At 38.0% G+C, this 15,104-nt stretch overlaps 1 protein-coding gene across 1 annotated transcript in view; it reads right to left on the reverse strand.

Moving 5' to 3' along the window:
- Positions 1 to 15,104, reverse strand: part of MGAT4D (MGAT4 family member D) — a 122,076-nt gene that overhangs the window by 89,104 nt on the left and 17,868 nt on the right. The window contains exon 2 of the mRNA XM_027866904.1: positions 903 to 1,064. Within this exon, the coding sequence (XP_027722705.1) occupies positions 903 to 1,064 (162 nt within the window). The remainder of the gene's footprint in view (positions 1 to 902; positions 1,065 to 15,104) is intronic.

Genomic DNA, 15,104 nt, shown 5'->3' on the forward strand with positions numbered 1-15,104 from the left:
TGATGCTGAGTGAAGTGAGCACAACCAGGAGAACATTACACATAGCAACAGACACGTTGTGCAACGACTGACATTGATAGACTTAGTCCTTCTCAGCAATGCAAGGATCTAAGACATCTCCAAAGGTCTCATGATGGGAAATGCTATCCACATCCAAAGAAAGAACTATGGAGTTTGAATGCAGATTGAAGCATACTATTTGCTATTTTTTTTCTTCTGTTTTATTGTTTCTTCTTTCTGATGGTTCCTCCTATTGGTTGTAATTCTTCCTTACAACATCACTTATATGAAAATATGTTTAATAGGAATGTATATGTATAGCCTATATCAGATTGTTAGCCATCTTTGGGAGGAAGGGAGGGAGGGAGGAGAAAAATTTAAAACTCAAAAGCTTATGGAAGTGATTATTGATAAATCAAAATAAATTAATAAAAAAAAAATTAAACAGTATAGAGACTGTAAGGTTTAATGCACATGAGTAGTAAAGAGAATTGCTCCTGCCTGCTTTATGGCAGGGGGCACCTTGGGTAAGGATAGAAGGAGAGTGCTGGGAGATGCAGAAAGAGATGATGGAAACATGCATCCAGAAAGAAGGCAAATGGGGTGCTATATGATCTGGAAGTTCATTTGGGTTCCCATAGGACAATGAGTCTCAGATGTGCCTTGCAAAGTCCTGATCTTAACATTACCCTGAAGCCCAAGGCCCCTGTGAGATGTGATAGGGGGAAGTTAACACTGCCATCCAGCCAGGAAAGAGCAATCCCTTCCTTGAATTCTGCCTCCCCAACATGGAAACGATCAGGCCTGATATTCATGCAGATGGAAGAGAACCGAGTTTGAAAATCAAAATTCTGCACAGAGATGGAGAAGGGGAAAAAAGAAAAACCTTTTCTGGAACAAACCTTTAAGTTCTGCAGCAGGAACTGTTCTTTCTGAAGTGGTACATTTGATCTGATTCAAGGCATTCAACAACTCCAGAGATCTTTTTTTATTTTCTTCTTGTAAAAATAACAGTTTTTCCTGAAACTTCAAAATCTGGTTTTTATAAGTTTTGGCATCATTTCCTGCAAAAAACAAAAATGGAGATTTTTCTCTCCTCTGGAACAACAAAAACAATGAAAAATCCAAATTATATTCTCAACTCTATATCTAATTAGATTCTGCATCTTTATTCTAATCCTCTCTTCAACACTTTCCTTTACTACCTTGTAACCCAATTTCTATATTCTAAAATTTCGCATTTCAGTATTCTACTGAAACTAACTCATCCAGGGTCACCTTCACTCTCAGTTCTTATCTTTCAAGACCTTTCAGTTGCATCTGACGTGGCTGACCATACCCCAGACTTCTGAAACATTCTCCACCCTTAGCTTTAAAATAACACTGTGCTCTATTGATTCTCCCAGCTTTCTCTCTGATTGCTTTTACCTTTTAACCTTGGGCATTTTTTCAAGGTTTAACACTTCTACAGAAGTGTTTCAAACTCCACAGTTCTTTCTTTGGATGTGGATAGCATTTTCCATCATGAGACCTTTGGAGATGTCTTAGATCCTTGCATTGCTGAGAAGGACTAAGTCTATCAATGTCAGTCATTGCACAATGTGGCTGTTACTATGTGTAATGTTCTCCTGGTTCTGCTCATTTCACTCTGCATCAGTCCATTCAAGTCTTTCCAGGTTTTTCTGAAGTCTGCCAGTTCATCACCACACTCACACTCTCTTGGATCTCATTCATTCTCATAGTTCTGACCACAATCTACCTGCGTGTAAATTTTGCTACTTACATCTACACCTGGCTTCTTACCCTTGTTCCAGTATCATATTTCTAACTCCTTAGAAGGCATCTCCACTGAAGTGTCCCTATGACACCTGAAAGTCTCCCTAAGTCAAAATCTTCACTACAAAAATTGTACTCCTTTCCCATCTCCATTAGTGTCAATAAGGATAGTCATCCTCCAAGATCCTAGAATTATATCTTGGTGTTAGTTTTTATTCCTCCTTTATTCAGACTCTCATCACATCTCTGAAGTACTTCAGAAGGAGCTGGTGGAACAGTAGATGGAGTGCTGGTCCTCAAGTCAAGAAGACTGGAGTTCAAACCCAACCTCAGGTACTTACTAGCTGTGTGACCCTGGACAAGTTTGCCTCAATTTCCTCAATTGTAAAAGAGATAATAACAGCACCTACGTTCTAAAGTTGTAAGGATCAAATGACATAATATTTGGAAAGCACATAGTAGGTACTATATAAATACTTATTCCCTTTTCCTTTTTCCATTAGTCTCCTCCTAAGTGGTCTCCTTGCTTCCAATTTCTGCATCCAACACATAACTCCTAATTCCTTCTTCATACATTTCAGATAATCTTCCTTAAACTCTTGCTTTTTTCATGACCTTTCTAAGCCTCAGTTTCAATAAAAACAATGACTGCAATACCACAAACAAAAAGAATATTAAAATGTTACCACTGAGTCCAGATTAATTGCAATGACTAACCTTGGTCCCACAGAAAATAGAGGGCAACACACCTCCTTTCTGTCAGTAGAGAGGTGGAGGGCTATGGGTATAGAATGTTGCAGAAATGGTTTTGCCAATTGGGTTTTGCTCAAATATTTTTAATAGAGGATTGAATGAGAGATGTACGTTGGGAAATGAGGATGATATAAAAAGTATAAATATAAGTTAATTAGGAAAAATGAGGGAATAGGCCTAGATGACCTCTAAGACCCCATCTAGCTCACATTCTATGACTGTCCTTTGCCTACTCAAAACTCCTCATTGAGTCTTTACTTCCAATCTTTTATTTATTTTTTATTTTATTTTATTCTGAACTTAAGAAATAAAAACAGAATTTCCATAACATAGTAGAACAGGAAAAAAAAAAAGATTGTATGATACTAACTTTTTTCCTTTCTTTTTCTTCCCTCTCCTCCCTTCCCCACCCTAGAGATGGCTACCATCTGTACATGTGTGTGTGTATGTGTGTGTGTGTGTAAAACATCATTTTGTACATACTTCTATTTGTCAGTTCTTTCTCTGGATGCAGATAGTGTCTTCCTTTAGATGTCCTTTGTGGATAATTTGGGTATTTATAATAGTCAAAGTTAGTCATTCAAAATTGTTCTTAAAACAATATTGCTATTACTGTATACACTGTTCTCTTGGTTCTGCTCATTTTGCTCTTCATTATTTTGTGCAAGCCTATCCATGTTTTCATAAGATCATCAAGCTCATCATTTCTTATAACATATCACAACCATATACCACAACCTGTTCAGCTATTCCCCAACTGATGGCCATCTCCATAGTTTCTAGTTCTTTACCACCACGAAGAGAGCTGCTCTATTTTTAACATAAAGATTTTTTTTCTTTTTTTCCCTGATCATCTTGAAAAACAGAACTAGTAGTGGTATTGCTGGATCAAAGGGTACAGGCAGTCTAACAACTCTACAGGCATAATTACAGATTGCTCTACAAAATGGTTGGATCAGTTCACAACTCCACCAACAGTGAATTAGTGACCCAATTTTTTCACACCACCTCCATTTGTTATTTTCCCCTTCACTCATTTTTGCCAATCTAATAAGTATAAAATGATATCTCAAGTTTGCTTTAATTTGCATTTCTCTAATCAATAATGATTTAGAGCATTTCCTCATATGGTCTACAAATTGTTTTGATTTCTTCATCAGAAAACTTCCTGTTCGTATCTTTTGACCATTTGTCAATTAGAGAATGACTCATATTCTTATAGATTTGACAAAGTTCTTTATATATCCCAGTCTTTTAAAATCTAAATTCCTCAGTCTAGTAACGTGTTCTACACAAACTTCCTTCTGCTCATGCCTTGAAAGCAAATTATCACTTTATGTTTCTCAGTTTTCCGTTCCAATCCTTCTTTCCAGCCCTCAACAAGCAGGAAAACACAATACACTCTACTTCTGTAGATGCCATTTCCTCCATCTAAATAATGCCTCCCCCCACCCCTCCAAACACACACAAATCTTTCAAGAAAATCTGATTCAAAGTTCTCTACCCTGAAGATCAGGGATCAATTCCACTCACACCTGTACTTTATTATAAATCTCCTCAGTATTTACATATTTGTCTATTTTCTATGGTTTTTTGTTATTAGTAATTGCTTTAAAACTATTTCTTCTGAATTATCTCATGACACCTCTATTAAGCTCCTCCAGGGTGAAATCCATGTTTATCATTTGACATGATTAAACAAAAACCATCAAACTTTACCATATGGTAAAAAGCTGTGGATTTCTCAAATCAGGCTATTCATGTTGGCAGCTAGTCTAAGTTTGCTGTGGGATGGAAGTTTCAAGATTTCCTCCAAAATACTTTTTCTTCTTCCTTTATCAAAACTCTAAGTGAATACAAATATTCTAAACAGACTCTGCAGTACACACCTAGCTCTTGTACCCTTTTCAACATGATCTGCCTCTAAGACAGGAGGGACCTCCTGTGGTCCATGAACTTGCATAGGGAAAAAAAATTACATCTTTGGGGGCAGTTAGGTGGCACAGTGGATAGAGTGCCAGCCCTGAAGTCAGGAGGACCTGAGTTCAAATCTGACCTTTGACTAAACACTTGACACTTATTACCTATGTGACCCTGGGCAAGTCACTTAACCTCAATTGCCTTAAAAAAAATTACATCTTTATTTCAACATAACCAGTTTCCTTTATAGCACTATTTCATAGTATCTTATTGTGTACATTTCAAAATATTATTCTTAGAAGGCTTAACCAGGCTAACAAAGGAGTCCAGGACACAAAAAGGTGAAGGACCTTTTCTAAGGTTTTTCCAAGCTAAGTTTGTTTCAGATGCTGCATTGAATTGACTGCATTTTAAAAACTTTTGCCACAAAAAGAGGACAAGTTGAATGAATTATCTCCAATTCTTTCACCATCTACCAAAAGGCTGATGTATGATGATACAGGCTATTAGGCCAAACCCAGAGAAGTGAGAAAGGCCATGGAGAGAGACAGCAAAAATGACCAAAAAGATGAATTTCATTAGTGTAGACTTGGACTCCAAAGGAATTCTATTTAATCTAATCTACTCATGACTGGTATATTCAAAGGGACCTTAATTCTGCTTACAAATTATGGACTGATACATCTGTAAGAGGCTCTAAGTTCTTCAGTAAAAAATCACATAGCCCCTAACTTTCACAGTCCATCCAGAACTGGCCGGTTAACAGTATAGCACTTAAATATACAGGTGGCTTTATTTCACCCTAGCCAGGACAAAGCAGGGAGACACAATATAAATGTCTTATTTTCGTCTTGGATAAGTCCAGCAAATTACTTTGTGTATCAGCAATGAAGCTTTATATTCCCTGAAATCCTAGAACTGACACAAAGTACTTAATAAATGTGAACTGAATTGAGAAAAAAAAAACTAACAGACAATTCTGGTAAAAAAAAATAGGACAATTTTCTAGGGCAATGGGCTTACGTATCACAGAAGGCATACACATTTTCCCAGAAGGCTTCAAGAAGTCTGCTAACAAGGGGAGTGGAGCTGTGAGCTGTGGCTAAACTCCGTCCCTAATAACGAATGGGTGAAGCCTAGCTTAGGTGAGACAAGGAGCCAGAAATCAAAATAAAATCTTCCACAGAAATCAGAAAGGCATATTTCAGTGGGTCTTTTAGTCAGAAGTCTCCATCTTTTCCACATGGTTAAGAACAATAAAATGCTACAAAAGACATTCGCACCAATACAACAAATAACTAGAAACAGAAAGAACATATCTTCAACTGTGCTCTCTGCTGTGTGGCAAGCCTTCTCCTCCATTCCCTAGTTCCAATTATTGCTTAGTTATTCAAACCTTATCAACATGCCTTGTACAGTGACTTTTACTTTTTTCCTCCAGCTGCCAATGGTTGCCTCGATTACAGGAGATGACTCAACCTACTCCTCTGCTACAAAGAATGAGCTCCATTAGCCTCACAGATCCCAATCACCATCCTTCTCATAATCACTCATTCTTTCCTCTGTCCTTCTGGCCTCTGATCCTCCATGAGAGCACAAACACTCTTGACTACCATGTTTCCTTTTTTTATGTCTAGCTTAATATTAATCATCAGAAAATCACAGAACAAAGTTATCTCTGCTATTACAACTTTCATAGAATTTTATATGATTTTGACACATAGAAGGGAGACACCTTGCAGGACAGCCTTTAAGGTGGCAGTGCTTTTTACAGGAAAAAAAAATATGGTAAAAGATACAGAGAATACAATTATTTCCTTGTGCATATTACTTGAGACTGTTTTTAAGTGTGACTCTAAAGATGCTGGCCCTTGTGGATAAGTATCATTTGTATAAGTCTGTCTCTTCCCTCCTCAAATAACATTTGCATTAATTATATAAACAGACATTTATGTATGCTTTATAATTTGCAAAAAAACACTTTACAAACATTCTATCACTTGATGCTTATAACAATCCTGAGAGGTAATCACTAAATGTATTATAATACTCATTTTACAGATAAGGAAACTGAGGTTCAGGAAAGTTGTGACTTTTTCAAGAATATAAAGCTAGTAAGTGTCGGGGCACAATCTGACACTGTCTAGCATGACTCTCAGTTCAGCAGTCTATCCATGACAATTCTCACTGAAAGGATGTAGGGAAAGAACTCTGTAAATGTCAAAAGCATGATAGAAATAGGAGCCACTGCTATGCTTTATAAAGCTACAAAATTACTGTAAGTGGGAGCGAGCATCTTTTTCACAAAAATTGATCATATGGGGCAGCTAGGTGGCGCAGTGAATAAAACTCTGGCCTTGGAGTCAGGAGGACCTGAGTTCAAATCCAGCCTCAGATACTTAATACTTACTAGCTGTGTGACCTTAGGAAGTCACTTAACCCTGATCACCTCACAAAAAAGCAAAAATAAATAAATAAAAAATTGATCATATGCTGCGACATGAAAGGCATCCTGGAACAGTGGTTAGAGAACTGGTCTATACTGGTCTACTGGCAATGGACTCAAGATCTGGGCCTCAAGTCTTGCTTCTTGAAACATCCTGGCTCAATGATCCTGGGCAAATCACTTAATCTCTCAGTGCCCCAGGTGAGTCTCTAAGACTAGAAATTCCAAGAGTAATTGTGGATCCGCATTGGTGGAGTTTTCAGACCAGGAATTCTCTATACCAATAAAATCATAGCTTTCAACCAGATTTAAAAAAAATACACACAAAGGACCTTAAAATTTTAATCTTAAAAGAAGAATTGCAAACTATTAAAACCGATGTGAAATGCTTCAAAATGCTAATAATAAAGATATGCAAATTAAAACACACACTAAAATTTGGCAAAGATGACAAAAGATAGGAAGAGTCATTGTTGGAGGGGTCCTTGCAAGATGGGCATTGTTGCTGGAGCTACACAATCATTCTGGAAAGCAATCTGAGATTACCCAAACAATATGGCGAAAATGTGCATTCACATTGACCCAAAGATTCCTAGAGATACAGTAATTGACAAAAAGAAAGATTCTATATACACCAAAGTATGTCGAACACTTTTTGGAATAGTAAAGAACTAGAAACAAAGTAGATGTGCATCATTTGTGGAAAGACTACACAAACTGTGGTATATGAATGTACAGGATCGTTACTTTGTTGTAAGAAATGATGAATATAGAGAAGCAAGGAAAGACTTCCACAAACTAATGCAAAGTAAAGTAAGCAAAGCCAAGAAAAAAACATAGGCAATGACTATAACAATGTAAATAACCACCACAAAATAATCAAAAATGAATGGTGCAAAATGCAAAAGAACAAGCTTGGCCCCAAAGAAGAAATAGTAAGATTGCATCTTTCCCCATTCTTTACAGAAGTTTGGAGGGGCATGGTATCTCTAGATGTGAACATTACATACAATGCCAGATTTTTTTCAAGGTACTGCATTGATTTTGTTAAATTTTTATTCACTTACTCTTTTTCCTTTTTACTTCCTTTTAAAAAAAATGATCTATTATAGGAATGGCTCTCTAGGAGGGGGACAGGAAGGAACAAAGGGGGAAATTTAGGTGATATAAAAATACCAATAAAATCTATTTAACAAAAATGCCAAGACACACACACACAAAAAAAATGATAAAATAGGAAGTGGCAGAAATCCTTACTACCATATTCTAGACAACAACATAATAAAATTAGAAACAGAATCAAGTTATTGTGGAAATTAGACCCCTTGACCCAGCAATAGCACTTCTAAGGCTGTATCCCAAAGAGATCATACAAATGGGAAAAGGACCCACGTGTACAAAAATATTTATAGCAGCTCTTTTTGTGGTGGCAAAGAATTGGAAATTGAGAGGATGCCCATCAGTTGGAGAATAGCTGAAGAAGTTGTGGTATATGAATGTAATGGAATACTTTTGTGCTATAAGAAATGATGAACAGGCCTTGGAGCCAGAAGGACCTGAGTTCAAATCTGGCCTCAGACATTTGACACTTACTAGCTGTGTGACCCTGGGCAAGTCACTTAATCCCATTGTCTAGCCAAAAAACAAACAAACCAAAAAAACCAACCCCTTAGCAAGAAATGATGAACAGGCAGACTTCAGAAAAACCTCCAAAGACTTGTATGGTCTGATGCTGAGTGAAGTGAGAAGAATCAGAACATTGTACACAGTAACTGCCACATTGTGCAATGACTAACATTGATAGACTTAGTCCTTCTCAGCAATACAAGGATCTAAGACAACTCCAAAGGCCTCATGATAGAAAATGCTATCCACATCCAGAGAAAGAACTATGGAGTTTGTATGCAGATTGAACCATACTATTTGTTATTTTTTTTCTTCTGTTGTGTTTTGTTTCTTCTTTCTGGTGGTTCCTCCTACTGGTTCTAATTCTTCCTTACAACATGACTAATGTGAAAATATGTTTAATAGGAATGCATATGTATAGCCTATATCAGATTGTGCGCTGTCTTGAGGAGGGAGAGAAAAATTTAAAACTCAAAACTTATGGAGGTGATTGTTGATAAATCAAATTATTAATTAAAAAAAAGGAGCATTAGAGCAAAAGTCAGAAAGTCTCAGGTTCTAGTCCTAACTCTGTCACAGACAGCTGTGTGACCACAGGCAAATCATTTAACCCTTTGACCTTGGATTCTCTACCACTAAAATAAGTAAGTCTAAACCAGATGTCCTTTAATACCCTTTCTAGCTCTAAAATGCTATGAGTCTATAAAGAGAAAAAAACCAGAGATGACCAACCATTTGGAAATAAAAATAGCCTTTTCTTTCTTTCTTTCTTTCTTTTTAATGCCTAATAATACCTCTAGTTGACAACTGGTCAAAAAATAATTGAAAAAAAAATGAAAGACATATAGTACCAATTTTTAAAAAATACATCACTAATAATTCAAGAAATGCAAATTAAGAGTATGAGGTTTAACATTCAATGTGGCAAAAATAAATTAAACTACAAAAAAAACAATGTTACCAAGTGTACAGGAATAGCAGTAACCCAAACGAATCATCATGCCATTAGACTCAGTAATCCTACTATTAGTAACAGTTCCATCGTGTCCAATCAGATGCACTACAGGGATCACAGAATCATAGATGTTGTGCTAGAAAGAACCTCAGAAATCACCCAGTACAATCCCCTCAATTTTACACATGAAGAAAATGAGGCTCAGGGTGGTGAAGGGATTTACCCAAAGTCACATAGGTAGACTTGGGCCCAGGCCTTCTGAGTCCAGAGCCAGAGGGGCTCCTTCTACTACATACTTCCTCCCCCTTATCAATATCACACTAAATTATCAATCTGGTCCCAGGCTGTAGGGAAGCCTCCTCTTCTGGAGGCTTCAGCAGCTGCCTCAGTTTTGGAGTCTCATGACCTCATGCTTTCCTTGTTACTCCTGCCCCCATGTCCCATTCTCACATAGTCCTTCCTAAATCCCTAAGCCCTACCGTGTAAGTTAAAATGTACCATAAAATATGGGTCAACTGCTTTACACATTCACTGGCAGATCTGATTTTTGTGGGACTCCTTTTAAGACCCCCAAACAATCCCCTACATTGTTAAGATCACATATGGGATACTGTACTAAGTCCTGGATGCCATATACTACAAACAATATAGGAAGATGAAGAGGTCTGGGGACCATTTAATATGAAGTGTGGCTAAAAGCCCTAGGGGCACTAACCTTAGGAAACGATAAAAGAGCTCAGAAAAATGGTCTCAAAACATTTAAAAGGTCTGTTGTGCAGAAGCAGTTGGGAACTTTTTTAATTTTGTTCCAAAGAGAATAAGAGAAAGACAACAGAGACAGATTATGATTCAAAATGAGGAATAACTTTATGATAATTAGAACTACAAAACACTAAAACAAATTGAATAAACAAGTAGAGAGCCTCCTGTCACTAAAAGTGTTTAAGCAAATATTAGATAAATTATGTGCCAAGAATGCTAGAATACTCTCAAAAGAATCCTCAATTTATTTATCCACAGTTTATTAAAAGGCTGCACTGTCTGGGGCAGCTAGGTGGCACAGTGGATAGAACATGGGCCCTGGAGTCAGGAGGACCTGAGTTCAAATCCGGACTCACTTAACACTCACTAGCTGTGTGACCCTGGGCAAATCACTTAACCCCAATTGCCTCACCAAAAAAAAAAAAAAGGTTACACTGGGCAAGACAATCAGTAATTGTTGGGGTTATGAATATGGATACAGAATAGTCCCTTCCTTCTAAAAGCATACTTTCCACTAGGCAGAGGGAATACAATATGTGCATAAATAAGCTAACAGAAGAGAATGGAAGGATGGAAAGAGAACTAACCACTAGGAGACAGTCATTAGAATCAGAAGGCTTGGAACCCCAAGGCAGGTTTACAATAATAGGCAAGATTGAACTCTAGGCATGGGTGGGCAGCCTGAAAGAAGCTATCAGACTGGGAGGTGGGTTGCTGAGTTCAATTAACAGCAAGAGTTACTATTTTGAGCACCATGAACAAAGACAGGGAAAAAAAATGCATCTTTATTTCAGGATAATTGGTTTCCTTTGTAATCCTATGTATTTTATTTTATGCATTAAAAACCTTCTTCTGAGTAGGGATCTGAATGGTTTCCCAGACTGCCAAAGGGGTCCATGACACAAAAGAAAGTTAAGAACCACTGAGATAGAAGGCAGAGGGTGTCAAGAGGTGTAATGTGAAATAATTCCAAAAATAGATGCTGGAACCAGATCCCCAAGGGCTTTAAAAGCCAGGCAGGGAATACAGATTTTATTCTACAGGCAAGATGAAGCTACTAAAGATTTCTGAGTAGGGAAATGAAATGGTTAGAGTTGTGCTTTAGGAAGATTATTTTGAGAACTATGTTGAAGATAAACAGGAGAACGGAACAGACTGGAAACAGAGACTGATTAGTAGGCTATTAATATAGCTGTCCAGGTGAGAGTTGATAAGTGACTGAAAAATTGTAAGAAGGAAACCAGATCTAACACTTCAGTGGCTCCCCATTGCCTCTGAGGTAAAATACAAGCTTCTCTGTGTATCATTCAAAGCCCTTCAAAATATGACTACGACCTGCCCCCTTTCAGGTTGATTCCACAATACTCCCCCTCATCCCCAATGTTCTATCTCCCTGGAATGCTCCTCCCTCCTCACTTCTGATTCTGGCATACCTTTCAAGGGTCAGCTCATGCCAGCTCTTTCAAGAGGCCTTTTTCTGATATTCCCACTTGCTAGTGCCAGCCCCAAATCATTTTTTATTTTGTATATATCCCATCTTTATCTGTCTATGAAGGTGCTTCCTGTCCCTAGTAAATTGTGTGGTCCTTGAGTACAGGGTCTGTTTCATTCCAGTCTTTATGTCCCCAGCACCTAGTACAGCTTCAGGCACACAGCAGGTGCTTAATAAATATTTGTTAACTGACTGAAAGTGGATAGTACAATACTGTGCTTACAGAACACTAAGGTTTGAGGTTGTTTAGAAACTTCAGAAGCTCTAGCAGATTAATCAAGGGGTCCCTGCACTGCCAGGGTTCCCAGGCAATTGCCTAATGTTCCTTGAGAAAATAATTCTGTGTTCAGAATTTAGATATGGATGATGCAACAAACTTGGGCTTGCACAGCTCAGCTCTGGCCCCAAAGGCTTAATCTGGCAAACACTGGAGAGGAAAGTTTTCTCAAGAGCCGGCTGTGCTTGGCTGGTTCAGTGACTAAGCAACGACATCAAAACTTGAGAGGTTCAAAATGCTAATTGTGGAGATGTTCATTTTCCCAGACAATCTTACTCAAGTCATTTAACTTGCTGAGCATTCCCATTTGTAAAAAGGGAATGTCAACCACAAACTCACAGGTTTATTTTCAAAGGGGAGAGTGATTTGAAACCACCTTACCAAGAAGATGTCCAAATCAAATACTGGAAAGTAACAAAAACTGGGGGGCTGAGGGTCGATGAAAAAGTCAAGTAGTGCAGGTGAAAAAATAAACATTGGTCCATGTTCAGGGCGAGCGACCTATCATGGCTTCTCTCTTCAAGAAAGACTCTAGAGGAAGCTGTGGGAACTAAGAACTAGGGTGTCTCTCTTCTGTCAGCTGTGACCCTAGACAAGTCACTTACCTTCTCTTAGCCTCAGTTTCTCTATCTGTAAAATGGGGATCATATAATAGCACTTACCTCACAGAGTTGTTGTAAGAATCAAATGAGATAATATACAAAAAGTGCTTTGCAAACCTTAAAGTGCTATAAGTGCTACTTATTATTATTATTGTACAGCTGCGATAGATGGTTAATTGGACCCCTATTTTATTTGTATTAATCAGTTTGATATGATTCCATGGGGTAGTTACTCTAAGTTCTGATAGTAGGACCCAGAGCTATGAACTGCAGATTGTAAGTTCACTTGCTTAATCATAAGAAACTAACTAGAGTAACTAACTAGATTGTTTTTCCTTGTTATGGTGACCAAAGACTAGTGTGGTAGAGGTGACTCAATTACATGGAAAGCCCTTTAGCTATTTTTGTTGCCCTTCCATCCCTTGTCATCCTTCTATTGCCCAAAATAGGGAGATGACCATAAGTGCTTAACCAGTGAGTGGTCCTGGTTGGCAGGCTGTGGTCTGCCCTTCTACTGGCCCATGTGGATGTTTTGACATCTGCTTATCAGTCCAACCCCATAAGCCTGCTCAAGGGCTTAGTAGGACCTCCTGAAAGGTCAAGATAGGCTAAGGTCTGCTCACTTGGTTTGTCAACCAATGGGGTTCCACATTTTGTGTAGACCATCCTAGAGGGCGATGGGCAAGGTTCTCTATTTTTGGTCTGCTTCACCTGTATTGTCCAGGTATCAAGCACTATAAAACTAAGACCCTAAGAGGAAGGGGGCATCTGAGGTAGTGAGGAAGATCTGAGGTCCACTTCATTAGAGAGGGCCATGGACCCTTTAAGAAAGTGCCATTGACTCAGAGCTCTATCTCAGTGGTTTTTCTTGGAGATTGGACAATTTAAAATATCCCCACACAGCTGAGCAAATATAACTTGTTAGAGGAAAGGCAACATAATTTTTATAGGGGAAAAATCCAAACCCAACTAATTTACTGAACAGAGAAACATTAACAGGGAAATAGTATCCTTTATGTACTGGCACTTAAGCATTCCACAACCAAGCCTATTTATAAAATAAAACCCTAAGGATGGAGAAGATTGTTCTGTTTATTGAGGTTCTTAATCTTTTTGGGGTCATGAACCCCTTAAGCACAGTGAAGCATATGTACCCCTTCTCACAATAATTTTTAAATGTATGAAATTCAAAAGATTATAAAGAAATTCAATTATATTAAAACACAGTTATCAAATAAAAAAAAGTTTGCAAGCCCCAGGTCAAGAACTTAAGGGAGAGAGAGCTGGCTTAAAAACAAAACACAAGAAACAAGAAGGTAGGTAGAATAGGAGCAGTAACTGAAGACCCTACCCCATTCAGGTTAGCTAGCTCTTCCTTAGAAAGTATAGAAAATGAATGTCCTTATGATTTAACTGGTACAGAGGATTAAGACTTAGGCCACTGACATGACTTCCTGGATACCTGAGTATAAAATAACCAACAACAATTCCAGCTGGGCTCCAGCAGACCATTATGGGTCCTATGGGTCACTCCGATGCAGGGGAGCTCTGCTCTGCTCCACTGAATTAGCTCAGTGTCCTCACAGAATAGACTTTTCCTGTTGTCAATGGCCTTTCCTGGCTGTAGCTAAGTAAGCCCCCTTTTGTTAAGTGATAAATATTCCTTGAATATCTCATTTCATTCCAAAATTGGAACAAAACTACTAGCCCTGGCCTACAGCAAAAGTAATCATATGACTTTTCTCTGAATGGGGAATGGTGACATAGAAACATTCAGGTAGACTGGGAATTGTGAGATAGATAGAGATTACAAATAAATAAGATCATTGATCCCTCCAACCTTTCCAGAGGTCAAGCTTATATCACATTTTTGTAGGTTTTGTGGAAGATTGGATATAGAACAAAAGGTCCAGATCTTCAGGACATACAAAATGTTTCAGCATGGTAAAACATAAAGATGATGGGAATAAACTGCTGAAAAATTTCAGGATCCCACAAGGAAACATGCACAGGTACATATGGATTTATGTGTGTGCCTTACCTCAGACATGATTTTTCTCATTTGGATCCTAACCTGATCCAAATATAATGGACCTAATATAATAAGATGGACCTATTATAATAAGATGTGGCTTTAGAGACAATTTGGAACTATATTTACAAAATAGAAAAATGACAAGGGGGGTGGTTTCAGAAAAACATGTCTAGACCTCTACCAACTGAGGCAGCAACACCACTCTTCGCTCTATCCACTTCAGCACCTCACTACCTCTGTTGATACCATCTTGATACCAAGACAAAAATGAAATCAGACCTTGTTCTCAAGGAACATTCTACAAGGTGGGAGGGGAGAGGTGATGGGTACAACACCACATAAGTAAGCAAATACAAAGTAATTTCAAGAGGCAATGAGTGTTAGCAACTGTTGTTGTTTGTCCTTCATTCAAAAAGAGGACCATGACATCAGGAAGGTGATACCATGATATGCAAGTGAA

This window comes from Vombatus ursinus, unplaced genomic scaffold (assembly GCF_900497805.2).
Source record: "Vombatus ursinus unplaced genomic scaffold, bare-nosed wombat genome assembly UNPS02014784.1, whole genome shotgun sequence".
Taxonomy (NCBI): domain Eukaryota; kingdom Metazoa; phylum Chordata; class Mammalia; order Diprotodontia; family Vombatidae; genus Vombatus; species Vombatus ursinus.